General features: G+C 42.5%; 1 protein-coding gene across 3 annotated transcripts in view; it reads right to left on the bottom strand.

The window, feature by feature from the left end:
• Positions 1 to 27752, bottom strand: part of JADE1 (jade family PHD finger 1) — a 45484-nt gene that overhangs the window by 7177 nt on the left and 10555 nt on the right. For 2 of the 3 annotated variants that reach the window (XM_075708872.1, XM_075708871.1), the window contains exons 3-8: positions 16933 to 17015; positions 13265 to 13422; positions 9357 to 9544; positions 3848 to 4059; positions 2221 to 2388; positions 1502 to 1618 (exon numbers count right to left, since the gene is read on the bottom strand). In XM_075708872.1, coding sequence (XP_075564987.1) covers positions 1502 to 1618; positions 2221 to 2388; positions 3848 to 4059; positions 9357 to 9544; positions 13265 to 13422; positions 16933 to 17015 — 926 coding nt within the window. The remainder of the gene's footprint in view (positions 1 to 1501; positions 1619 to 2220; positions 2389 to 3847; positions 4060 to 9356; positions 9545 to 13264; positions 13423 to 16932; positions 17016 to 27752) is intronic. The other variant, XM_075708873.1, reaches the window with a different exon arrangement.

The raw sequence follows: 27752 nt of genomic DNA, 5'->3' as shown, positions 1-27752 counted from the left end.
AGTACATGAAGCACTTTGAAGGTGAAGAACAATACCACAATACTAAGCTACATTTTATCATCTTTTTCTACACAATCACAACACTGCCCCGAGTGGGTCACCTGTCCTTACTCTCATCATTTGTTCTCAAATAAGGTAGGTCAAAGTTTTGCCTCGTGTCTCAGGAAACCTTTTTCAAAAATCTGGGGCTTGGTAATGTGTTTTCTCAATCTCTCTAGCTTTTAAAATTGTTCTTAAAATTGTTATTTAACATTTCTGAGTGATTTGCCACTGTAAAGGATCTCCAAGTGCTTTACAGCTAACAACCCAATAGAAATATACACGTGAAACCACACTGCCCAGTCTGAAACGCTCTGGTGCAGATCAATTCAGTTATTTAACAGCGATGATTCACGGGCTACGGTGAGAAAGGCTGAATCCGAATCCAACTGAAACTGCAGAGAGAATTTCAGAAGTATGCAATAAGACAAACTGGCGCCGGCCCAAGAACGTGAGCTGTTGGTATGTAACAAATGGCTTTATAGTGCTGGCTTTAGTTTTATTATTTATTGCACACAGAAATAATTCTTTTGGGAACTATGAAGACTAGACGTTTGTTTTGATTCTGCCCCATCTTGCTGTTTCGGGCAGTCACCATCCCTGAGCTGAAGTGAGTACCAGAAGTCAGAACGGTAACGTGGCACTGCTTCTACAGCAGTGTGAACTCGGAAACTCACACCCGGGAGGTTTTTTTCACCCTCAGAAACACCAAGAGCTCCAGAATCCACCCACAACCAACGGAGGAAATGGGGCTCATTTCCTCAGCTTGTGGCTTGCTTGAATCTCAGAGCAGACCAGTCACACAATCTCTTTCTTTCCTACTGCTCAAAAGCGTAGTATTAAATGATCCCATCTTCTCCTCAGCAACTTAAAAGCTAGACCAACAATAAAACAGTGACAAAAAAATACTTACAGCCAAAACAGTCCAGTATTATGTAGTATCTAACATTAGAAATTCAAAGCTACGACTAGCTTTATCACCCAAGCGAAGGTGTTCGCTTCCACTGACTTCACTCAGAGCTGGGCATGCTCAGGACCTTAAAAATTCAGGTTGTTGCAGGAAATACTCAACTCTCACTGAGGTATCCAACTTGTCTTAGAAGTTGCTAAATAGGGACTAGCAGATAGGCTTCAGCACAGAAGCTTTCAGCATTCAAGCTTCATTTCTGTATGTGGTACATCACAGAAATACAGGTTTTTTTCCTCTACTCAACAACACTGAAGTTTTGTTTCGTATCAGCATATCTACAAGTTAGGAAGTCTCATGGGATGATCTGGCTATTACTATTATTAAAGTTTTACTAGAAAGTAAGAGCACACTAACATTCAAAAGCACTTTGTGCACAATTAAGTCCATAGTAGCAAACAGGAAATCAAAGAAAGTTTACTGCAGATACACATTTTGTGTATCTACTAAAAGCTGACAAAACAAAACACACGGACGTTTGTGCGATTAGATTACCTGTATAGATGCTCCAACTTTTTCATTACAAAGGCTGCACACCAGTGCCCATCTACTGCTGGGAATGTGAGAAACCTTTGTAATAGGCTCCATTTTTTCTGGGCTTCCAATGCTCACCTAAGAGGAAAAAGGTTAAAAAACACAGAATGTCTATTACACTGTTAACTGAAAAGGGAACAGTTTTATCAAAGAAATCAAATTCCTTGTATGCATATGCACAATTAGCATGTTCCAAGTTCCCCAGTTTATAAGGAATTAAAAAAATTAAAATTCCTGTTTTAAAAAATCAGTTTCTCACTGCATGAACAAACCAGTTTCAAGGTGAAGCCCTCCAACTTGAAGTTATCATACAGAATGAGTATTTTGATTATGAGAACCCACAGGCTTTCTCACTATAACATCCAAACCTTCCTGATTCACCTTTAATGTTCCATTTACAAATAAACCGGTAGTTGGTGTGCTTGTTAAATGAGCTTTGCCAGCAGCAAAGGCCTAATTTTTTGAGGCCTGATTTTGATTGACAAAGGTAACGTAATTACTTTCTGTACTTCACCCTGCCAGACTTTACATCTAACTGAAAAACTTCTATACTTCCTAAGAAGTACCATATATGAGCTACACTCAGCATAGCAACACGCACTAGGCTGAACAGCGTTTTTAACAGATTCTCCTCTCCCAGAATCACTGCAGCCCTGAACTCCCAGAGGATCAGCACCTACCTCTGGAATCCACAGAGCACAGCTAACGTGGACCCACTTGGTGCCGCTCCGGGTCGGCTTCATGGCACCACCCTTCTTGGGACACAGCAAACACTTGGGCTGAACGCCAAGCGCGCAGGTCCTGCACAGCCAGCTGCCTTCCGGCACCTTCAGGATCCCATAACATGCCTGTATTCCCATTTACAGAAAAGGGAAAGAAAGCAAAGGAAACAACGTGCATTTCTGTTACTTTTTAGCTCTTTACACATAGCCTCTCACAACTCCCAAAATGTTCTTTATGGAATTTCTGACGCTATAGAAACATTAGCTTGTGGAGGATGTCAGGACGCTTTCATAAACTTAGCCAACCACACCACCCATCCATTCTCCAAAAAGATGGTTCAGTGAAAGGAGCAGAAGTCATGACCAGCTGTTATGCAAAAAACCACTGCCCACCTCAATTGGGAAAATGAAGAATGTGTTTACCAGCCCAAAGAGCAAGGGGACTCCTGGCAGACAACCCTGCCTGCAGTGAGCTAGGATGAAGTTCAGTATCACAAAGACTACAGGTAACAGGAACTGGACTGTATCCAGTTCAAAAGGCAAGAACCAGAACTTCAAGAGCTCTGCTGTGCAACACTCAATGTTATTCCAAAGCACTGGGGGTTACTTCTTTTTCAGTGGGAAAAGTGCAGAACAGCAACTAATTAAGATCACTTTTTTCAGAAGACTGCATCTTTATGGAGATCTCCATCCAAATGACTGTCAATTTTAACCCTCTTAAATTTCAGATTTGATGAGATCAGAACACCGCTACAGGTCTAAAAACGTCCATTTTACGCTGAGTATCTTGCAAGATAGCCATTTGTACCTTATGGCTGTCATGGGCTTATTTCTTTATCATTAGTACAAATGCATTTAAGTAACACATGCAAGAAAATGCCATTCTTGCCATCGGACAGCACAGCTTTCCGAACACTGAATGACAAAGCAAACTTCTTAAAGCTGGGAAGGAAGGACAGGCTGACAGGAAGACATCTGCCACAGTAAGAAGCATCCACGGAAACAGATATACTAAAATTGGATCCGTTCTTTCATGCTAAGACGACTTCTTAACTGCCACAAAAAGGTGGCACATAATTGTGCTTCATTAGCTCAGCTCAGGTCAGTAGGTTCTCCATTAAATTAAAATAACTATAATAAATCCGACCTGTGTCCCTACTGATTGCCTGGAAGTTCTTTTTGCCCTCTCTGCTGAGCCTAAGGTGCTGAAACTAATGGTGTGTTAGCCCCAGAAGCGTGCAGAAAGAGAGGAAAAGAATATAGCAAGAAGTGACCAGGTGAGAATGTACAACAATGCACACGTGTATGTTTTGGGGAGGCTGTTCCTCACCTTGTAACTTCCTCCGCACAGACGCAATACCACTTTTAACTCTCTTAGTATGACATTTCTAGAATTACATGTAAAAATTATCCTTCTCAATTACATAATTTCTGAATTCATCCCACCACTCAATGGTGAGCTCTGCAAGAACTTAACAGATCAATGTCTGTCACTGGAAAGAATCCAACCTGTTACCTTTAAAGGTTTGGAAAAGTTTCTGTCACCCCCCCCTTACAATCCCCCACTGCACCCTGGCCACCATACCTGGTGCACACAAATATTGCATTTGTCACAAAACACCATTTCGTTGCCGTCTTCTCCATCTGGAGACTGACAGACGTCACAGACAACATCTTCATCATATTCAATCCCAAGTCCTTCTTCCGTCTCGATAGCATGATTCATGTTATCATAGCATCGTTGTTCAAACTCTTCTATCACCCTTTCCATCGTGTACTCGTCCAGCTCGGGCATCCCTAGGAAACAGCAGTTGTTAAAGAATGATAACGCCGCTGCACACAATTCCAGCTTCTTTTTGCACAGCTGAGTAGATGCAGCCAACCCCCACATGTACACGTCATGCCTAGACAATCATGACTATTCCAGCATAAACTAGGGAAACTGTAAAAAAAAAACCAACCAACCAAACAAACAAAAGTCATCAAAGAAGTCTTACAACTGTATTAAACTAATAGAAAGAAGCGGAGTATCCAAACCAATCTTTCAAAATCGTGAGAACAACTTTCATAAACTGATTTTGGCTTCCTGGTCTTGTTCTCACTTTTCCTTCTGGGACAGCACTGTCTCTGGCTTTTGCTTCAATTTTGCAACCCAGATGTTGACTCTTTGGGGAAAGATCTGAGGGTGTTTTGAACCAAAAGTGATGAGGGTAGAGGAGGGAAATCAATGACATGAAATCAATGAAATCTGCTATGTTACTTGTAGCAAACTTGCAGTTTCTAACAACAGTTGCTGTTTTTTTTACAAGTCCCAACCCAACAGGGTGCAATCTCAACCAAGGTCTCCGTTAGACCCTGCTACACCAACAAATTAGTTTCTTTTAAAAAGTGAAAAACACAGCTGTAGTAAATGCAACATCAACTCTGGGACAATAATAAATGCAACATCTAACCTGGGATTTGGTCTTTTCAAACAGCATCCATCAGAAAATTATCCATGACACCACAGCTACAGGCTGATTACATTACAGTATTCTTATAATTCAGATTTGTTAATTATATTACATTACTATTATAGACCTGAAAAAATATCTATCATAGAAGGAGCATGAAAAATATCAAAAAAGAGCACAGTGCTTCCCTCCCTGGCTTCCATCTCTCACTTGCCGTGACAATGAGCTGGCTGTAATACTTCCAAGCTGGTAGTACACCAACCTTTACCGCAAAATCATACCACACAAACACCTGTGAAACCAAGAAAGCTATGCTACTGCAAACAATCATTTTCCTTTTGCTTAGTCAGTTTAGCACAAGAATTTCCATATACATAAATCACTACAATGGAGCGTAGGCTTAGGATATCCTGCTTTGGTCTAATTCCCAATACCTAGCGTTTGCTGTGACGTACAGAAGATGGCAACCTCATGATGTGGGTTTTAACAAGAAAATCCTCCTTCTGGCTCTCCCTGTGAATAACTGAGCCACAAATTCCACGAAACGAAGAAGAAAAAACCTCTCTAGCTCCCCCAGATCAGAAGACAAAACGCTCTACAAAAGTTCTTGCAGCTTCCTTTACTGACAGGTAAACCCTTGCAGCAGAGATCAATGCATCCCATGCTACCCAGCGGCTGAAAGGCAGCAAGAGGGAACACCCAAAATCCTGCTGATGAAAGAGAGTGAACTTTGCCCTGCAGCCCAGAAGTACTGCACCGGCAAAGCAGATGATGGCAGGTTTCAGACGAGTTTGCAACTAAATTCTAACCTCACGATTGCTAACACTTTATAAAAAACCCTTACAGATATGTCATTGACTGTGCATTTATAGAGGCTAAAAGAAGGGGAATCAAGGGGCTGCGATTTCGGTTCAGATGTTTACATTCATTCTTTTAAAGACAGGATATACATTTTCAGTACCTGAAGCACTCCAACAGGTATCAAAGAAAGCACAGGGAGTTCATAGCTGCAGGAACACCATAAAGGAAGTGCTACAACTGCAGATCAGGAAATATTTCACTTTTCAAATGCCCATTAATAGTATCTGTAGAGTGCAGCGTCTGATAGAGCACCCAGGGATGTATTTTAAGACCCACAATGTACTGCCTCGTACTGACAGGTGCATTTCCTTCCCTCTGCATGCAGCAAAACTGAGTGGATAAAGATTTAGAGCAAATGAACTACAAGAAACTACACCAAAACACAACATTAAAGATCAGATCTGTCAAATTCTAGCTGTTGAGTGTTTCATGTGCAACGTGTACTTTTGAAGCTTTTGTTGGTGTAGCAGAATGGCTACCACAGGGCTTCACGCGCAGGTACGAGCCCGCATGATGCACAGTCCCTCTTGTGCTTTTTGCCACTAATGCTATTCACACACACCCCAGTGTTAACGCTGTGGTAGCCCTCCTCTGGTTTTGGCAAAAGACAGACAGACAGAGGGGATCTTGTTAGGTCATGCAGGGAGGAAATTAGAAAAGCAAAAGCCCAGCATGAAGTTAATCTGGCCAATGTTGTAAAGATAATAAAAAATGCTTTTATAAGTACATCAACAATAAAAGGAGAGTCAAGGAGGATCTCCATCCTTTGCTGGATGTGGGAGGGAACACTGTCACCGAGGACAAGGAAAAGGCTGAGGTACTTAACGCCTTCTTTGCCTCTGTGTTCAACAGCCAGACCGGTCATCCCCAGGGTACTCAGGCCCTTGAGCAAGAGGATAGGGATAGGGACCAGAATGGAGCCCTCATAGTCCAGGAGGAAGCAGTTAATGACCTGCTATGCCACCTGGACGCTCACAAGTCTATGGGGCCGGATGGGATCCACCCGAGAGTACTGAGGGAGCTGGCAGAGGAGCTCACCAAGCCACTTTCCATCATCTATCAGCAGTCCTGGTTAATAGGGGAGGTCCCTGATGACTGGAGTCTTGCCCATGTGACGCCCATCTACAAGAAGGGCCACGAGGAGGACCCGGGGAACTACAGGCCTGTCAGCCTGACCTCGGTGCCGGGAAAGATTATGGAGAGGTTCATACTGAGTGAACTCAACAGGCAAGTGCAGGTCAACCAGGGGATCAGGCCCAGCCAGCATGGGTTCATGAAAGGCAGGTCCTGCTTGACCAACCTGATCTCCTTCTATGACCTGGTGACCCGCCTGGTGGATGAGGGAAAGACTGTGGATGTCATTTACCTGGACTTCAGCAAAGCCTTTGACACAGTCTCCCGTAACATCCTCCTTGGGAAGCTGGCAGCTCATGGCTTGGACGGGCGTACTCTTCGCTGGATAAAAAACTGGCTGGGTGGCCGAGCCCAGAGAGTTGTGGTAAATGGAGTTAAGTCCAGTTGGCGGCCGGTCACGAGCGCTGTTCCCCAGGCCTCTGTTTTGGCGCCAGCCTTGTTTAGTACCTTTATCAATGATCTGGATGAGGGGATTGAGTGCACCCTCAGTAAGTTTGCAGATGACACCAAGTTGGGCGGGAGTGTCGATCTGCTGGAGGGTAGGATGGCCCTGCCAGGATGACCTGGACAGGCTGGACCGATGGGCTGAGGCCAACTGTATGAGGTTTAACAAGGCCAAGTGCCGGGTTCTGCACTTCGGTCACAACAACCCCATGCAACGCTACAGGCTTGGGGAAGAGTGGCTGGAAAGCTGCCTGGCTGAAAAGGACCTGGGGGTGTTGGTCAACAGCCGGCTGAACATGAGCCAGCAGTGTGCCCAGGTGGCCAAGAAGGCCAACAGCATCCTGGCTTGTATCAGGAATAGTGTGGCCAGCAGGAGCAGGGAGGTGATTGTCCCCCTGTACTCGGCACTGGTGAGGCCGCACCTGGAATACTGTGTGCAGTTTTGGGCCCCTCAATACAAGACAGACATTGAGGTGCTGGAGCGTGTTCAGAGAAGGGCAACGAAGCTGGTGAAGGGTCTGGAGCACAGGCCTTATGAGGAGCAGCTGAGGGAACTGGGGTTGTTTAGCCTGGAGAAGAGGAGGCTGAGGGGAGACCTTATCACTCTCTACAACTACCTGAAAGGAGGTTGTAGTGAGGTGGGTGTTGGTCTCTTCTCCCATGTAGTTAGCAATAGGACGAGAGGAAATGGGCTCAAGCTGCGCCAGGGGAGGTTTAGGCTGGAAATTAGGAGAAATTTCTTCACGGAAAGGGTAGTCAAGCATTGGAACAGGCTGCCCAGAGAGGTGGTGGAGTCCCCATCCCTGGAAGTGTTCAAAAAACGGGTAGATGTGGCACTTCAGGACATGGTTTAGTCTAGTCTACCCTTGATTGGTTTAGTGTGGACTTAGTAACGTAGGTTAATGGTTGGACTGGATGATCTTAAAGGTTTTTTCCAACCTAAACGATTCTATGATTCTATGATCTATATTGGATAGGTGGACATCAATTACAAATCATAAAAAGTATTTCTAATTTTTCTTTGAAGAAAGCCAAGGAGACTTGCTGCTGCTGTTTTCCTGAAGAGATAACTGGAAAGGTAACCTAAACTCTTGAATCATGAACTGGTTTGAAATTATCTAAGCCAAACACTAAACCTGAGCAGGCCTGACTTGAGATCTGCAAAAAAAGCCTTGGGTAAGAGACCAGGTCAAGGCTGGGTCATCTGTTTCTTCCATACATGGGTTTAAAAAGGACAAACTTTTAAAGAGTTATAAATGGTCAGCTTGTGGTTTACCAGGTCTTGAGCCACGCCACGTATGGGCTACAGCCAGGTAAAACCCGTATGACTAAACTGTAACCCAAAGCAGGAACTGCCACAATGCTAAAACAGAAATCAACAGCGTTCACAAACATGTCCAAACCTCTTCCATCTGGCACAGCATCTTTTCCCTTACCTAAACAATGGGGTACAAGTTCCGTGCTGACTTACATCCTCTTCAATTCCACTGAAATCCTCTCCCGAAGTACACCCCTTATCAAAGAAACGTTCCTGTTCTTGCCCTGGTCCCCTGCCCCTTCCCACGCACAAGCCATCGTGCAGAAAAGGGAACAGTTGCTCCCCTTGTGACAGCTCTTCTTCCTGCTTCGGAACTGGAGCACACGATCATGGTAAGGTTGGGAGGTTCCTCCAATAAATCACTGCGGGAATTCCTTACTGTCTCATTCCCTGCACAATTCAGCTGGCATAGGTTCTCTAAACCTCACAAGACTCCTTGTCTACCTTCTTCGCACTGAACACTGCTAGCTAAAAAGATGATACAGATATGTGACACAAGGAAAAATAAATTAAAAAAAAGGACTAACTGGAAAAACTACCTGAATGGTCTATCTGATGTTCTCTTCAAGGACCTTGATGGCAAAATGAGAACTTTGTGAGAATTCCCTTGTGAAATGGAAAGCAGCAGAGGAAAAAAAGCCATGTGGCCAGATTCAGATCTGGTCTAAGCAGATACAACTCAGCAGTTATGAAAGCAGGTATCTTCGGGCTTAATCACATCAGGTCTGGTTTCCCATGGCTAGCCCAACTCATACGGTTACTCTCTATCATCTCTTCCCACTGCTACCCTCCGTAAAATTACTCTTAAGATTGCCAGCTTTGAGGGGGGAAAAAAAAAAAAAAAAAAAAAGGAGGCAACAAAACCACAAGCACTCATTGCTCACCCATTTCCTTGAATTCTTCATTGGCAAGTTGCAACCACGCTACGTCCACATCATTGAGATCGTAGCGACACACGCTGTCTGCTAAGGTTCGAATGTCAACATAGCCCAGCTCTGGAGGCTCCGAACCTGACGAAACAATATACTTCCTGGGACGCGTAAATGTGACAGCTTTCGTCTCAGACACAATCCTAAAACAAACAGACAAGCAGATGTCAGGTATGCTGGGTTGCTGAGAGACTTGTGTCTAGAGAATTCAAAATGCCTCATTCTAAGTGACTAACAAATCATGAGCAATCATCTAACCATCTAAGCAATCATCTTGCACCACTGAGATAGGAAACAGGACAGTGGACTTTCATAATGGATTGGCGGTATTATAAGGAATTAACTGGAGTTGTCTAGAAACCCAATTCATTACCAGAATTATAAATAAAATGAAAAGCTTAGAAGATAGAGCTGTGCTTACTCTTACCTGAAATTCACACTTGTTTAAAGCTAGAGTAGGAACACTGTATTTATGTAGTGATGGCTGCCATATACACAGATGTTAAGACTTTTTAAAATCAATCTGTTTAACTACAACACCAAGATCAAGAAAAGTCAAAGGAAAAAAGTAGTATCTCCTGCTACATTTGAAGTTTTCTTTCTTACAGCATATTTCTTCTGAATTCTGTGTGTGTGTGCATGCAGCTACAGAATTGCCACCTTTGTGAGATTCAGAACCTTTCCACAGAGAGTAAGTAGTTTGCACTAGCTTCACCTTCACTTACCCAAGCAGATCCAAGCTCTGGCATCCTGGGTCTACACTTCCTCTTTCACAATCACTAATGTCATGCTGGGCCAAGCGCAAATATTAATCAGCCGCTGCTGAAAGTACCTTCTCTCAGGTTTTGGAGGCTCCAGTTGGCCAACAACCAACCATGAAAGCGTATTTTAGCTGCAAGCCAACTGAAATTTTGTTTGACCACAGGCATTGATTCAGGAAACAGTAAAGCGCCTACAGCACGTAACTGGGTCTAGGTCAGATTCCTACAATGCCGCAACTTTGCAAAGCCAGGAGCTGGGGGCCAAACCGCCCAATTCACAAAGGACAGCAGTCATTCTACCAGCAAGCTGGTGGCTTGCCTCCAAACAGCAGGATAACTCTGTCAGTCCACCTGCAGTGGAGTTCTCTCAGCAGAGGACATTGCACCTTCCCTCATTTAACTGCACACGCTGAAATTCAGTTTGGATGCAACCCACTTCACGATGGAACGCTGGTACCTTCAGGAGTGACAGGCCACACTGCGAAATGACTGCCTCCTGCAGCACCAACATTGATGATTTTTTGGTGCTCTAGTGCTACAAGGGAGGAGATAGCACCACTCTCTGTAGACACAACTTTCTGCTGGGAACAGCCTGAGCTCCCCAACAAGCAGGACATCCTCCACCCTATTTTGCCCCCATCTGAAGTCCAACGTGTTAATAACTCCTCCTCCTATCAGAAGACCCTGATCTGTCGCTACTGTATCTGCACACGTAGATCTCAGTAAATCCTCAACCTATTTCAGTCTCCTGCACAGCTGTAAATCTTCCCCTCATCTAGCTTATGTCAGACAACAATCTGAGATATGGTGGGCAAGAGCCAAATGCTGCGTGTAGGGCTTCTAAGGCGCAGAAGGGGACTGTGGACAAATACGAATCTGAATGACCTTGCCAGCCTAACTGCACTGCCCAAACTGTTCCTGGTCATACTGCACCGTATTAAAATACTACAGACTACTACATCTCACACAGAATTTAAACTGGGCACTCTTCTCCAAATCTTCTGTACCAAATTCCTTCCTGAGTACCTCTCCATGCGGAAATCATAACCTCTGGGCAGCACCCCACACATGCTGTCTAACTACCACTGTAGTGGCACAGAAAAAATATGCACAGGTAGTTTGGCTTCAAAACAAACCACCTTCAATTTCTGTGATAGAAAGAAGTGGGGAAAAAAAAAAAAAAAGCAACACTTACTACATACTAAAAACCACATTCAACTGAATTATCCATCTGACCGCATGCTTACGCTGAATCACCACACAGACTTGCTCTCTTCCCCACCCCTCTGAACCTACTCTTGCTGCCCTGCCCAGTCACTAGAAGGCCAAACCCTTTTATTCTCTATTATGTACCTCATTAGCATCAGCTATCTGTACCGTATTTTGTTTCTGTTCTACACCAGCTACTATTTGACTGCTGCTGATTTAATTTACAGAACATCTCCCTCCCCTCCCAAAGTTAGGCACAGAATACTTCCAGCACTCCAGTACCACCACGGCAGGGCTCGCCAACTGTTTTGTGAGGGAGCAAACAGGGTAATAATTAGGCATCAGAGGGCCACTCTGACCCACAGGTGCTCACCAGTAGGACCATACAAGACAGCTCAGCAACTGAAAAAAAGTGGTGCCTGCTGTGCTGATACCTACAACTGTGGGTGCCTTCTTTCCCTACCTCCTTTAATATCTTAAATTTGGAGCAACATTCCTGTTGGCCATTGGCAGAGAAAAGCTCTCTCCTGAGTGAGTGCCTGGATCTGATATAGCCACCAAACCACCTCCCTGAAACATATAGGGTGGGGATCCCCTGGAAAGTCTCCCTCTGCTGAAGTCCATAGGTCTCCTAGCCCTCCTGCAGCCTTGGGAAATGCTTGGAAGAGAAAGCAGTGAGGAGAAGACAATGTGAGCACACATGTACAATGTGTGTGCATTTATGCAGGGACTGGGTGAGGTCAGTGTGGAGCAGGCTGCGAGCACTGCAGGGAAATGGTATGCTCCCATGTTCTAAACTGCACAGCAGAGAGGAAAATGCCAAGTTCTCCTTGGAGCTCCAGGTGCAATCCTTCAGAAGGAGAAGGAAGGAAAGGGTTTACTTGATGTGCGGCTAAGGTCCTCCATACACAGACCCAGTGGGGCTGTGCAGCGGTCTGCAGGTTGCTACACAGAACACAAAAAGCGCTAACAAACATTCCTGTAGTCCCCCTGCTCCAAGGTTACAGCTGGCAGATGCAGACCAAAGAGAAGCAGTGTAGTGTCACCCAGAATTTTTTGCTGTGTATCAGAGATTGGGCTGTTCTGGCCCCACCAGCGCTGGTGGGTCATCTGGTAACGCCTTATGGGCCAGCCTGGACGTACTCAAAGAGATCTAGTATGATTAATTGGCAATAGTCCTTGTACTTCTCACGTTCTCCAACTCCAATCCCAACTAAGCATAAAATAGGTAGATGGGCTGCAGCATGCTCCTGCCCTTACAACTGTACTGTTCAATTTGAAACAGAAAACAATCTCTAAGTGTTACAAACAAGGTAAGGAAAACAAGGGTTTCTTGGATAAGAGGTAGAAAATCTCACATTAATGTATTTAGTGACATGCACGTCTGGGTGGTTCTTAAAACAGCTGAAATGTACAACAAACAATCTCCTAAGTTAGTAAATGAAAAGACCAAAAAAATAACATGAAACCAAAATAAATGCTGTATTTTCTGTAGCCCTGAAATCTGGCTTGTCTAACGGTTCCTTGAAAGAAACCTAAGGCTTGGAGCTAAGCACAAGAAGCATCAGGCAAGGGCTCTCGCAGCAATGCTGAGTGAGGTCAAGTCTGGGCCTAAAAATAGAAGCTATTTTTAAGGTTCTGTCATCACACTCCACCCTAACATAATGCCAAAAATGATTCTCTGACATTCATATTTCAACACACGGGCAGAACAGGCCTGACTCTTGACCTCTCCGTCCATTCAAAAAGCTGAGGCAGGTTGCTCTTCGTCTCTGAGAGCCAAGACCTTTCTAGCTAGACACCGTGGAATAAAGCTCAAGAAGCCAAGGCAATGTAGACATAAGCTGCTAGCATAAACGTACGTGTATTTGGTTACATTCCTCCAAACTATACCTGGCTACTGGTTCTGGGATGGTCCCTGGGCTAACTGGCACCTGAACTCCCTTTTCCCACTCCTGCCTCCAGGGATCTGCCAGCACATAGTATTCATCAGGGTTCAGCTGGAAGGAGTCATGTAACTTCATGGCAGTGATCAGGTCCGTTCTGAACACCTGCAAAGAGAGTGACCAAGAGAGAAAAATAGAGACACTGACATTTGATATTTACACTCTATGATTCACAGCTTCAGGGTAACCATGGAGCACAGTGTGTAACAAGGTCACTGTATCAACAGTCAACTAACCCAGCCCACTGCAGGACAGAAGTTTAGCTTCATCGCAGGCAAAGGGGTGGCTGAAGGTGCAAATACTGACAGAATGACTTCCAGCTAACTCCACTGCCAAGTCCTGGCACTCCCCCTGCACTGGAGACATGATGCTAGAAGGTGCTACCCACTTCTACCTCCGTTTTGGCTGCAACAAAAGCTGCAGGAGCTTTGCGGCCTAAAACAGCAGCACAAGGAAGACTCACTTTTGCTCCAAGGTTTTGGGGTTTTTTTTAATTATTGGAGCTCTGACTAATCCAAAGACATTCTAGAAATTCCCTGTGGTAGAAATCAAGGCGTGACTCTACCATGACCAGCCGCAAGAGGAAATTCTAAGGAGATGACTCTTTGTGCAAGTATTTAAAGTAATAACCCAAAAGATCAAATAAAATAAGACCCAAACTGGAATTCTGGTGGCAGTTCCACATTCAGCATAGGTGCTTGTTATTTGATCAGCTACAGACACCCCTGCATCATAGCTGTAATTTTACTTTGCCTTTGCAAAGGCATCCACCTCCAAAACAAGCAGGATGTTTGGCAAGTTTTGGGTTAGCAGCCATACAAAAGCGGCGATGCGGTCTTCAACAAGCCATAGAATGAAACAAAAAGGGATTCACTCTTGTAGCGGGCATGCTGTGGTACTGTTGTGGCAGCTTCAGCCTGGTTTGCCACTGCCTGTCAGCACTGCAGAAAGCAAAGGGTGCTACCACAGGCATCAGAACTACGAGCCTGCACTTGTTTACACGTATTCCAGCTCTCTCCACCCTGCTCTCCCTGTAAGGCAAGGCTGCTGAACGCTACGGCAACTGCACTCAGCACTCCTCACCTCCACAACCGCAGATTTTTAACTACTCAATGCCACGTTCAAAGAAAAGGGTTAAAAAGCAACCAGGTGACAGAAAATAAGCACCACCAGGACAAGAAATAGGTAGGTAACATCTTAAGAAAAAGCTCCCCTGCAGACTTCTCAGTTTGTAGTAGACAGAGTCAACACCCACCCAGCCCCACGCTGCAGAGTTACGAAGGAAAAGACAGATTATGAGGGCAGTGCTCCTAGATACTCTCACGGGGATGCTAATGGGACAAAGCAACACAACCTCCCAGTCTCCGACCCAGCCCCAAGCCAGTGGCGACACTGGCTGGTTTACGTTAGCTCCAGCCAACTGTTACAGATGGCTGAGGAAGAACCAGATCTACACAGAGTGCTAATTAGGCAGGCCTCCCCAGGACAGCAATTTCTGTCACACGCTATTCACACACCTGAAATCTCAACGGATTGCCTACGATTTTTGGGAAGTATTTTAGGGAAACAGTGAACCTGATGGTTAATTATACTTCTGAGAATATTTCAAAGTGTGATTTGCCTTACCACACTGCACATCTTGAAACCTCTCCTCCCTCCCAACACACACATTACTATCCCACTTCTGTCTCAGTGTGTTTCCATTCCCACTCTGGTTTTGTCATAAAAATAGCATAAAATCATGACATTTTTCTCAACACTTGTCTTGACATGTTCAGAAAAACTGCCAATGTTAAAAAATAAAGAATAATATTACCATATGAAGGAAAGGGTGAATGCAGGTAATGAAATACAATGAAAAGTTTTGAACAATCAATTTACAAGTCCTGTGAGGCTCCAATCAAGAAATGAAAAATAAGCCACAAAGTAAACTGGCTCACAAAACAAACAAGCACAGCTGGCCAGGGAATTCTGCACTTAGAAGTGATTTGAATTAAAGCAATCAAATGTCAAATGAAAATAAGACTAAAAATATAAAATGGGACGCAAAACTTGCTCCATCTGACAGCTGAAGTAACTCAGGCTCTCAGATAAATTTGTCACAAAACTCCCTCAAAAGCAAACCTAATGCAGCACCTGACAGCCAAGAAACTCCTTCCTGGGCCAGTGGCCCTGTGACACCATTCTTTCTACTCTAATTTCTGATGCAATCAGACTGCCTGGAGCAAAGCAGAGCTTACAGAAGTGCTGGCTCTCAGAAGCACTGAACACTTCAAAGCTAAAGGGTGAAACCCTGGCCACACTGAAGTCAATGGGAATTTTGCCACCAACTTCAGCGAGACCAGGATTTCACACGGAGAGTTTAGCAAGTGTCACTTTTCTGCCAGCACCCTTATCATCAGACCAGCGTGCTGTGGTGAGCAGAGACAATGCAAAGGGGGGGGGCAGGGAGGGAGAGGGGGGGAAAGACTGTGGAACAGAGCTAGAGAAGTATATGAGAAGTCCATCCAGGCTGAGAAAACAAGAGAGAACAGCACAAAACTGCAAAGATTCTGACAACAAATGAAAGGGAGAGGAGAAAACAGAAGCACACAAAAAACCCAGCAAGATTCAAAATTATCTCAGATTATTTCTTGATAGCCTTTCATAAGGTAGTTCTCAAAACTGGATCTAAGGGGCTACTTCTAAGGCATGTACAAAAGATAACTAAGGAAAGCAAGCCTATCATCAGCAAGAATAAATTCCCCAGGGGTCTCCACATTCACCAAAAAATAAAAGGTCTTTAACAGCCAACAATCAAAAAAGAAGACTGGAAAATGCCAGTACTAGGTGTAGTTCCCACCAAACAATGAATGGGATTCTTCTTGTGAAAACTCTTCGCGGGGACTTAGGTATACTGTCACTGGGGAGATTAATAAAGCATGTTTTTTCTCAACATCAAGCACTCATTAAGGCATCAGAAACACATGTATTGGGCAAGTAAGTTAAATGAAGACATCCCATCTCCCAAAGCTAATACTTTCTTTGCAGCTTCTACAAAGTCCGCAGTGTAGTATTTGCATGAAGATAGGGAGAGTCAGCAAGAGTAATTCCAAAGAACTGGATCGCATTTATGTGTTACTAACAGTTGATCCATCCTCGAAAGCTCAAAGATTTATATCTCCCTTGACAGGATTTCCTCAAAGCACTACGCGAGACAGAACTGTCAGGAAGCAGATTTTTAGTTTGACAAGCACTTTAACAAAGATCACATCCTAAGACCCAATGCCCAATGAAATAAATGCACCTAATGCAAATTTTCACTGTTCATAAATCCAGCTACAAATAAACCCTGATGCTTAAAATACTAGAAGACAGACTCCGCAGCTATGTTGAATGGGTGTCAGACTAACAAAATTCACAGATAGAAACTGGTGCTGGCAGTGGCTGTGCCAACAGCTGAACTCCCTAATCTCCTGGCAAAAAAAAAAAAAAAGGGGTGGGAAGTGGAGGGCAGATGCCAGCTAAAATGTAGCAAAAAAAGAAAAGAAAATGTAAATCAGAAGAAATGGATCCATTAACAGAACATTTGTATTTCATAGATGTAACAAAATGCAAATCAAATTCCAGAAATACCTCAGAAGGTTTTCGATCTTCATGTCTGGAACACGAAGTCCTCCGATGTCGAGATCTGGAGTGCTGGGACCAGGTGGACAGACCTAGGATACAGAAAGGATCATTTGCAGACACTGCTGCTATCTATCAATAACAGCCTTTGCTCTCTCCACACCCCCAAGAAGGCCAATTGACCAGTGGGACTATATGAGTAAGGCAAGCCATAGTCAGGCTCCATGACAAACCTCCAAAAGACTCTTTCAAAATGAACCACAAAGTAAAAGTTACTCAGTTGTAAACTTCTGCGACCGCTCTTCTGGTTTTACTTTGTTTATAATTTTCTACTGATACATGCATGTATTGGCTGCACTGCACTTACCAGCCTTCCACCCAGCACTTCAAGAAAGCTAGCTCATAACATGCTTCCCCCTGAGCATCAATAAACCACTTTCTGCAGATTAATAACTGACCACAAGGTCTGCTGATAGCCTGAGATGTACTCTTTGAAGCGAATGTATCGATGTCCTAAATACCTGTATCAGTTACCCAATTTTTACCAGAGCAGGCCTTTTCAAAAGGAAGCACACTGCCACGCGCACACAGTAGAGCCCACGAAACAAGCTGTTGCCTCTTCTCCTGAGCAAATCTCTCTCTGTGGTTGTACAATTTTTGTCTGCATAATTATTCATTACATCCCAAACAAATTATACCTTTTTGCCTTGAAACCTTTTGACAGAGCCTCTGTCAGCTTTCAGAAATATTGTAACAACAGGAGAAAAGGAAAAAGAGAAAGAATCTACACTCCATTGACAAGGTAGTGCTTTGACACCAGAGTATATTATACCTGTGCAAATCAACTAATTTTAATTCAGTAAGATTTACAGGTATTTTCCACTGCCAACTACACAGCAGTACTGGAAAAAAGCCAATAAATCCTTATGGGTTGGAGAGATGAAGGACTTGTAATAAGGTCTATATGATATGGAAGCTAGGACCTACATGCTGAGCTCTGAAGGATGAACACAGATTTTGTAATTCTGGGCATTAACTGTAGACAAATAAAACAGAACTGATGCAAAGGCCTTCCCACACTGCTCATTTCTTCACTGCCTGTGCACATAGATGCTAGGAGTAAAAAGTGTAACGCCATAAGAGCAATACTGCCCCACATCATCCAGCAGAAACCTCTTGGGGATCAGAAGGCACTGTTCAAAAACAGATTGCACAGGATGGGATAAGTTCCCTATTAAAAACAAAAATCATTTTCAAAGTGAAGTGACTTGAACAGAACTTTCACTAGAAAGCTATGACCAAGTAACAAGTCATCAGAAGAATTCGTAATGTTGTAGTTATGCTTTTGTCTTCTCTTGTCAGTCAGTAATGCATTAAGGGATCTGCCCCAATAAAAACCACTCTGTAACACAGCAATGATAACAGACATTACGCAGAACATATGTAACGGTCAAAATTGAAGCAAGGTACGCAGAAAACGGCTAAAAATCTTATCTTCTGCAGTAAGAATACAGAAAAGATTATTTTAAGCAAATGTTAGTGTTTTAATATAAAAGCTGGTGATTTGAAGGGTTTTTCAAAAGTCTGGGGCACTTTTCCTAAGCCACTCTATTTTACGATTATAATTTTCTGTTTTTACGAAGGGAAAAAAAGAAAAATAAAAAAGGAAAAAAGTGACCGACTGCCATTTACTAATCTGTGTGGAAAGCCAGAATCCCAAGAACTACCATTCCATTTAAATGCTCTCTTGAAAACTAAAGAAAAAACATAAGCAGCAGTATAAACTCCACCTAAGGATGCTACCAGCCCATACCCAAACTCAACCTAAAAAAGTCAGAGGAGAGTAAGTGAAATCACTCAAAATGTGTCAGATACACACCTAAAATTCACGACAGAAAGACAGATTTTCCTGCAATACAACAATATAAATTTTAACACTTTAACATTCAGACAGAAGTGATTTCTTTAATCAACAGCCTCACTAGAAGACACAGACCACATACGTACCCACACAGATTAGTATTAGGTTCTCATGGGTTCTGATATTTTCCATCGCCAAGACATTAATATCTGACCAACTACCTGCCACTGAGGTATTCAGCTAGTTAGACCACCACACCAGCAAGTCAGACACTTTGAAATTTCTAATTCATTTGTGGATCTGAGTGCTTTGTACACTGTTGGACATGGGGGAGGGAGCCTGCACACAAGATAAGGAATTAAGAACAACAAGCTGTATTGGCTTGTATTGGCTGTATTGGTGTTTGATTCTGAAGTTTCTGTGGGAGAAGAGCTGATGAGTCTGGAGGCTTTAATACATCCAATATAATAATTAAAAAAACAACAAAAGCTGTTCCCAAGTAATGCATGCATCTGGCAAAATTAGAGCAGTAGAAGTATGATGTACTTCTGCATCTTTACCTGTGTGCTTTAATTCAGCTCTGATGACAACTTATCATAGAATCACAGAATCGTTTAGGTTGGAAAAGACCTTCAAGATAATCCAGTCCAACCATTAACCTAACATTACCAAGTCCATCATAAACCGATGACAAGTAAGCAAGCATATGGACTTCTTTTTTTTTAACGTGGGCATTAAAAGATGTATTTCCAGGTTTCTCTCATGCCACATAGAAGCTACAAAGGTGAGGAGTAAAATATTCCCTACCATATCTTCCACCTCCATTTCTTTACTGTGTCATCTGCAGATGCTACACATCAGAACACCGTCTTAAATGTGTACTTCTATTTTAGACACAGTCCATGTACACAAGGGTTAGGCCACTGGATTAATTAACTATTCCATGCAACATGAAAGGTCAACTCTTGGCACCGAAACTACAGAATCTTTATTTTAAATTACTTTTTTAAAGCATTATATGAAAGCATGCTACGCAAAATTTCCATACGTAAGGGACAACTCAAACGCAGCCAGCCTTCCTCAGGATATATTATAATGAGTATTTTTTCCATGCCAACTAACTTCCTACAATGAATAAGGGAAAAAATAGTTTCTTACATAGTTCTGTAATAGCTGTTTCCTTGCACATAAAATCGGTGAATGCACAGTGAAAACACACAATGTTTTTAGTAAGTTACTGAAGAGACTGTTGTATTTTTCTGAGCCATGTAAACTGGCTATACATAATACTAGGAGAAAAAGGTGGAAGAATTTCTCATGGGACTGAGATTTTACTACCCACTAAGATCTGTAACTGTAGCTAACGGATGATCTCTGGCAAGGGCTTCACTTCAATAGGGAAAACATTTACTCACTGAATAAACAAAACCCATCCAATGCATAAGGCATGCATTCACAGATTCAAACCACCACCACCACTTAGACACAAAAGTCCAAGAAAATGAAGGAGCCAGTCAAATGATAGTAAAATATCCAGCCCATAACAGTATTAAATTTAACTACTTTTGAAATCTCAAATAAGAGTTTCAACTCTGCTTCCATTAAAGTTAATGGCAAAATCTCCCTTCATCGGTGCCAAGACCAGGTCACTGAATTACCCAAAGCTGCTTTCATTAATAAGCAATCCACCCACTCTGAGTATGCCAATAAAAGTGCAGGAAGAAAATGAAGGATGTTATTTGTCTTTTAAGCATCCTTTCCATATTTTCATACCTAATCCGGAAAAGGAACCTCACTCAAAGAAGTTCACAGGCAATGACAGCTACTTCAGTGCCTAATGATCTGATTTGTACACCTAAATACATGAAGTAAGAACCATCCCTGGACTGTACGGAAGAAAAAATCTACTGTGGTCAAAACAAACACAGGATTCAAAACAGCTCTTCCGTATTATAAAAGCACACGAACCTAATTGAGTTGGTTCAGAAAAATTCCAGACACTTTTCACCAAAACTATCCTCTTGCATTAAGTATCCAAAATGACTATATTCATCAACCGTTTTCTGAATACTAGCCTTAGTCCCAGACTGGGTGAGGATCACCAAGACTAAAAAAACAACTGAAGATCAAGACAGAGTTAAACCCAGGTTTGGTAAAATAACAAAAACACATAAGGGAAGTCTGAATCACTGGGATCTGGAAGATGTAAAACTTTTGTAAGATAACATTATACACCTCATGGGAGAAATGAGTTCTACAGCAGATGGAAAATTAATGAGATGTTAAAAGAGCCCATACTACCAAAAGCCATGTGAATAACAGCAAATATGAAAAACACACAACTCCAAAGCACAGAGCTAAACAAACACATCCAAAACATGCATCACTATCACCATTAGACATCAGAGATAAAAGGTGTCTGAGTAAGTGCCTCGCCTGTTACATGATTGTGCAAGTTAAGGATGAACATAGTAGCTCAGCTAGCATCACCACTCCAGGAGATACACCAAGACCATTCTGATTCTTCTGTAGCTGGGATCCTTTCAGATGGCCTAGGTGTTCGTGTGTTTTAAAAGGTTTTCACCACTGAGAACAATGGGAGGAGGATGATGTCTCAGTTTTCCCTCTGCATTTATCCACTTACAGACAAAAAGCAAAAAGAAATCCCAAACCACTAACGAGGTGCAACTCACAGCAAGAGAGGCAAAGAAAGCTCTAACACACTACTGGTGCTGGAAAGGCGACTTCTAAGACTCGAGTAGGAAAACTTTCTGTTCCCCTAGGCTATTATATACACCTTACACTGTAAATACAGTGTTTTTATAATACCGCTACAGGGTGTATATAACACATACACCTCCTGATAATAAAAGAAAGCAATCAAGGAGTGTGAATTCTTTTCTCATATTTGTGAAGAACACACACTTCCCAAAAGGAAAAACATAATCAACTTTAACTGTATCAATTTATTAAATGATCTGTCAAGAATATGTTTTGATTCCAAAAACGCTCATCAAAACAGAAAATTCTTTGGGACCAGTAAAGCAATTCAAGCCCTCGAGGAATTCCACCCCACAACTAATATACTACTCAGCGTGAGCAGAAAAGGCTCAGCTATTATGTATCATGCACAAGGCTGTTGTAAAGCCACCTGCAAGGCACCCAGCTGTGTCCCTGGAGAACTACCTGCTGCGACAGCCTCTGAACACTTCAAAGCCTCAGATCGCTGGGCGTCTGAAAGCACTTCTCCCACCGTAAATACACTCCCGCTACGCCATTACACCAGGCAGCAAAACAGAGCAAAACATCCCCGCCACCGATGTATGTCTGGCTGTCGCTTCTGCTTAACGCGGGCATTTCCAGATGCCTATGCTGTTCCTCAACTCACTCTTGAGACCAGCTAGGTGCTGCTGCCAACACTTTGTCAGAAAGATCTGCAGCCTGAAGAGAAAACATAGATGCTCAGAGCCTCCCCGTTTACTGCCTGGTCCACAACTCTCTACAGTAAGGCTTTATGTCACTGTGACATAACTCCACGTGTCTAGACCCAAATTCCAGCACAAATAAAACAGATGCAGACTATTCTAAGGGCGGTTGTCCATTATGTTAGGTATAGAAAGAGCTGTCTGCGCGGAAGTCTTCAGGCCTTATTGCAGAGAAAGCACCATGTATGCAAACACAACCTACAACATCATTTCACATAGCCAAATTCTCCTTCTCGTGCTTCTGTTGCTGGAGGATTTGCCCATCTATCTTCCTTATCTTTATACAATAGTGTATTATCATACAATAATCTCACTCAAGATCAAAACAGAAAAAGGGACTTTTCTCTCTTGACAACACCAATCCTACTCAAAATTTAGTGTCATTTGATAACTCCCCAATTGCAGCTGCTGAACAATGCATGGATCCATATGATCTCTGCAGTGCTTTACAACACCACCGCACAATTGCTCGGTATCTGACACACGAACAGCCTTTGCAGGTCCCTGCCACAGCAGTTCCATACAAGTTCCCTCCTATGACCCCTTTTCTCAGGAGCATACACTTGAGTTTTATAATCTCAAAGAACACACACATCACCATGCATAGGCACGTCACTCTTCTATCAGTGAGCAATTCCTCGACCCTGTCTTATTTTTTTATCACAAGACCCAAGTGCCACTCTAGCTCCCTAGCCCAAGGCTTCCCACTGTAGCAACATTTTACCATAACAGTATTTATAAGTATATATAAGTATATATAAGTTTTAGCACAAGTTTAATACAGGTTACAAAGTCAATCTGAGCACCTCCCAAGCTAGCACTCATAGCTTGATAACATGATGTTGTCAGGCCTTAAAACTCCAGTTAGGTGTACCCAGCAGTCTTGTAAAGAAAAACGTGCCTCTCCAAAAACAACAGTGACGGTTACGCGATGTCCCTTCCTCAGATGCAATATCCTATCAGCCCAGGTAAGTCTTTCAAATCACTCTTCCAGAGTGCTCAAAAGCATAACGACTTCCTTGAAAGTCACCCTGCCCCAGTGAGCCTAACCTTCAGGTAAGATGCTAGTTCTGACCTTTTGTCATCACTCCAAATGCCACAACCCTTTTTCAAAAGCATAGTAGTGACCACTAAACTTGCTGCTTTGCCCAAATTCTAGCACTGTAACTACGTTACATTCTGTTGTTTAATCACCATCCCTCACCTACCAGCTGGTTCAACTGAAAACCGAAAAATGTTCTTCACTTTTCATAAAACGCTGCACAGCACTGCGCGCATTGCTAAGTAATTGCCACATTTCAGGCCAGCAGCGGCTGCAGTTCTGTGGTAAATGACGTACACACCTAAGGTTATGTACTCGGCAACCTTTGTGGAGGCACGCTGGGATCCAGCTCAAACACAACGGGAATCCACTGGGATGAAAAGCCCTTTCTAAATCTAAGATCCCCATCATTTAGTCAGAGCAATGGATATTGGCAAAATATGTTTAACTTTAAAATAACATTTGTTTAGCAATGATAGAATAAGGGTCCAACTAAATTACAGAACTACATTCCATAATCCCTAAGTATTAAATCTTTCATTTCTCGGAACTGATGGGAAACCTTGTAAATCTTAGAAGTATTTTTCATCCGCAAGTGTCTTCAGTTCTTCCCTCAGATGCTCTGCATGTAGGAGTATGATGAATTGAAAACCTCTCCAAGAATAAATGAAGAGGCATCGTGGGAGCAAGTAAAGTGTGAAGAAAATCATGCTCTGAATTCCTTGCTCATGGAAAAAGGTGACCAAACTCAATTTGACATCAAGGAGGGCCTGGATTTCACCCAAGCTCCCTACAGTACAACTGTCTGAGCTTCAGATCTTGTCTCAAACACAATCTGTCCATGTGTCCAAGCAATTTGTGCAAAAGGAATGCCCTGAAGCTATAAATGGAAGCTATTCCACTGCACAGCTCTACCTCACCAGGAAACAAAGCACATGGAATATTCAGCACAAACCACCTTTGCAGATTTACAGACCAAGAAGGCTAAAAAGTCAGGTTAAACACTGAGCAGGAAAGATAAGATGGCTTCAGTATCTAACATTTAATTAGAGTAAGACCTGGAATCGTTAAGAGAAGAGAGTTTCTGCAATGGAGGAGCAAGCCAAAATACAATGTAACAAAAATTGCTTAAAAACTATCAGAGCCCTAGCCAGCCATGCAGCTAACAAGGCTGTAATTGAGTTTGAGGTAAACATTACTAATTTACTTAATGCAGGTTTTGAAGAAGATGGCATGTACATCTCAAGGCTTTTATGATGGGCCGGGCTAATATTAACGTCTATTACAGTTGCTGAAATACGTTACCTGGACAGGGACAGAAACTAACAAGCTGCCAGATGACAAAAAAAAGGATTACTCTGAGGTGCCAATAATCTTAAACCCTTCCCCAAGCTTCTCCCAATACCATTCCTCCGTATTTAGACAAAAGTTCAAAATCCACAACTATGCCTGCAGCCGTTTTTCATTCAATTATATTTCATGGATAAAATGTTCAAAAGTGACCTATCATTTCAGAAAACGAAATCTCTGAGAACACACTCAGACATCCAGGGACTAACTGCAGAACTGCTGTGCACAACTTTCAGACACCTCTTGCTCAGTGCTTCAAATACGCTATTTTGGCCTCGTGTCTAAATGAGGATTTAGAACTCTGATTTTAAGGGGACACGCAGCTCAATGGTTTTCAGTAGTTAGTTTAAAGGACGCAAAATAAACGCTTTTGGGGGCCTGAAGCCTGCACTTAGCGTTTGGGAAAGAATCGGGTCAGAGGGCAAAAAAGAAATGATGAGAAAAGCAAAGGTTCTGTCTTTAAGCTGCAAGGCTTTAAAATACTGCAAATAATATAAAACCACCCACACTAAAATATCTTACATAAGTCAGTAAATACATGTATGCACTCTAGGACTGCAGCCACGTTTTAAAGCGTTTTTCTGTTCTGTATTCCACCCCTAAATGAAAACAAGTCTCCCGTCTTTCATCTCACAAAAGGAGAGCACCTTTTTCTTCCTCTGAAGAACTACAGATATGCCTACATCTTCAGTATAATACATTTCTAGTGCTTGGGGTATGAGGTTTGTTTTTCTGTCACCTTGTGACTACCAAGGAAACTGATTCAGTTCAGCGATCTAACGGAAAACAATCTTTGTATGTTCATTTATTTTTTTAGATAAATTCCATTATTAGTAGCATCATTACTATTACCTTATAAATATTCCGGTTCCTGAGTTCAATAAAGCAAAATGTGTATTTCTTCATGCCAAAATGTTTTCCAGGTGGCACTAGCCTACACACTGGAGTCTACCCCAGACAAGCATCATTGTTCAGGTTACTCCAACAACATTTATCCAGTGACACTCAGGATGTATCTGAGACGCCTGATCACACAGTCTACTAAGGCGCAGTATGAAAACTCAACTTCAGAAGTGAAGAAACCCAACAGTTGGAGGCCCAGTCCTCACCTTATGAGATGAGGGAGAGCAGTGCTGAGCTCTGAGCTGAAGGAAGGGCTATCGAGTTCGGTATGATGGGAATGCAAGGAGCACACTGGAGGGTCAAGAGGTGCCACCGACTGAAGGGAAGCAGATGTTTGGCAACAGGAGTCCAACTAAGTGTTGATTAAAATTTCAACTTTTCAATTAGAAGATGGCTGTTTGAAGTGCTCAGAAGAGTCTATTTAATTGTTTTCTGCCTCTGGAAACTCTGAGAAGGCAAAATAGCTAGTGAAAACCTTAAAGCCTTCAACACACAACCCGGAGATTCACAGACATTTTTAACCTTTTGGTTTTTTGGGCAACAAGATTTGCTTACCCTTCTAACACTAGTATCAGTACAGTGAATCAGAGATACTACTGACAAAGTAATAATACCAAAATTAACACAGTGAGAGTAATCACTATGTCTACTAAAGACAAGAAAAGATTAAATGAAGGCGAAACCTGTAAGGGGAGACCCTTGACAGTCAAACATAGTTGCAAGCAACTACTGGTATCTCCTATCACAGGAAAAGTGGAGATAAAGGGCCTGAGCCTCAGACATCATTCCCGGGGAAGTGTGAATGACAAAACACCTTGGAGATGCTGACCCTACAGTAAATGTTATCTCAGCTTCTGATTATGAACCCTCGATCTTTCTGAACATGTGTACAGTAATATAATGAATATGCAGGAACCTGTATCTGAAATTTCCCCAGTAACTTCACAAGGGGAAAAAAAACCTTCAAGCCAAGGGGAAAAAAGTGTAATGAAAGGGAAGTGGTATATATTTCAAACAATACGTGAAAATACTTTTAAAATGTCACTGCCTTTTGCCATGTAATTTATTCAACAAATAGTTATTCATATTAATTAGGCTTTAAAATAGAGAGATCATAAAAGGGCAAGGATTTGTTTTTCTTTTCCTAACTCATTTTCTTAGATCTTGATCTACGGAACAGACGAAAATACAGTTTTTTGGAAAACATAATTCAGTAAGTCAACAGCTCTATTCCAGATAGTTAGATATCAAATGACATTACAAACAAGCATTATAATCAGCAACAGATCAGTCAACTGTATCTATTTCAGAACTTCAATTCCAAGATTATCTGCTTCATATTTTACTTGGCAATGCCTGTAACACAAGGAACATGAAGAGATCAAAGAGTTAAAACAAACAACCAAACAAAACCAGGTAAGAGAGTGAAAATAAACGCTATTATAAAAATGAAACATTATTATATAAAGCTGCTAGGAATGAAAAAAGGGTAAAGCAAAATGCTCATGAAAGACATCACATTTGCTGCTACTCGTCTACTTTACAAGTGAAAACACACTTGTTTTGGGGAAGTACACGTCACCTTTGAGGAAATACACAGGCTTCAAGTTCTATAACCCCAAGTAAACTTCGAACCAAGAAAAAACAGGTCTGATTCGGGATTTTTTCCTTCCAAAATCCCCCAACTGCAGGTAGTTCTCCAAAAACAAGCCAAACCCCACACCTTTTTAAGAGATTTTACTCAATCCCTATGTGGACTAACTCCTAATCAGCTTGCTAGTTCTCACCTCCTCCAATCCTTTTACCACTCCTTCATTTCAGCCTTAGTTTGGCTAAGGTTGTCTTACGGTGCAGATTTGGCCATACCTGAGCAGGCTCCCATGCAGCACACACACCCCTAAGAAACGCATGCAGGTGAAGTAGTCACCTGCGCAGGGCCACAGTGCAGCACAGGGCTACGTTCTCAGAGTAAAGCTTTCAAAAGCACCTGGAAAAGCTCCCTGATCATTTTTGGTTACATTTCAGACTGAAGTCTTACAAAAGACTTCAGATTTGAAGATGTGCACACAGACAGATCAAATTAAAACCAGGAAAATCTCTCTGACAACTGGCTAAACTGCACTATTGTCAAGCACAATCAACTTGCTTGTTTGGGCAAATAAAACACCTTGGCACATATCCCAAACTG

The sequence above is a fragment of the Pelecanus crispus genome, chromosome 4 (assembly GCF_030463565.1).
Source record: "Pelecanus crispus isolate bPelCri1 chromosome 4, bPelCri1.pri, whole genome shotgun sequence".
In the NCBI taxonomy this organism is placed as follows: domain Eukaryota; kingdom Metazoa; phylum Chordata; class Aves; order Pelecaniformes; family Pelecanidae; genus Pelecanus; species Pelecanus crispus.
This window is presented reverse-complemented; position numbering and strand designations above follow the sequence as displayed.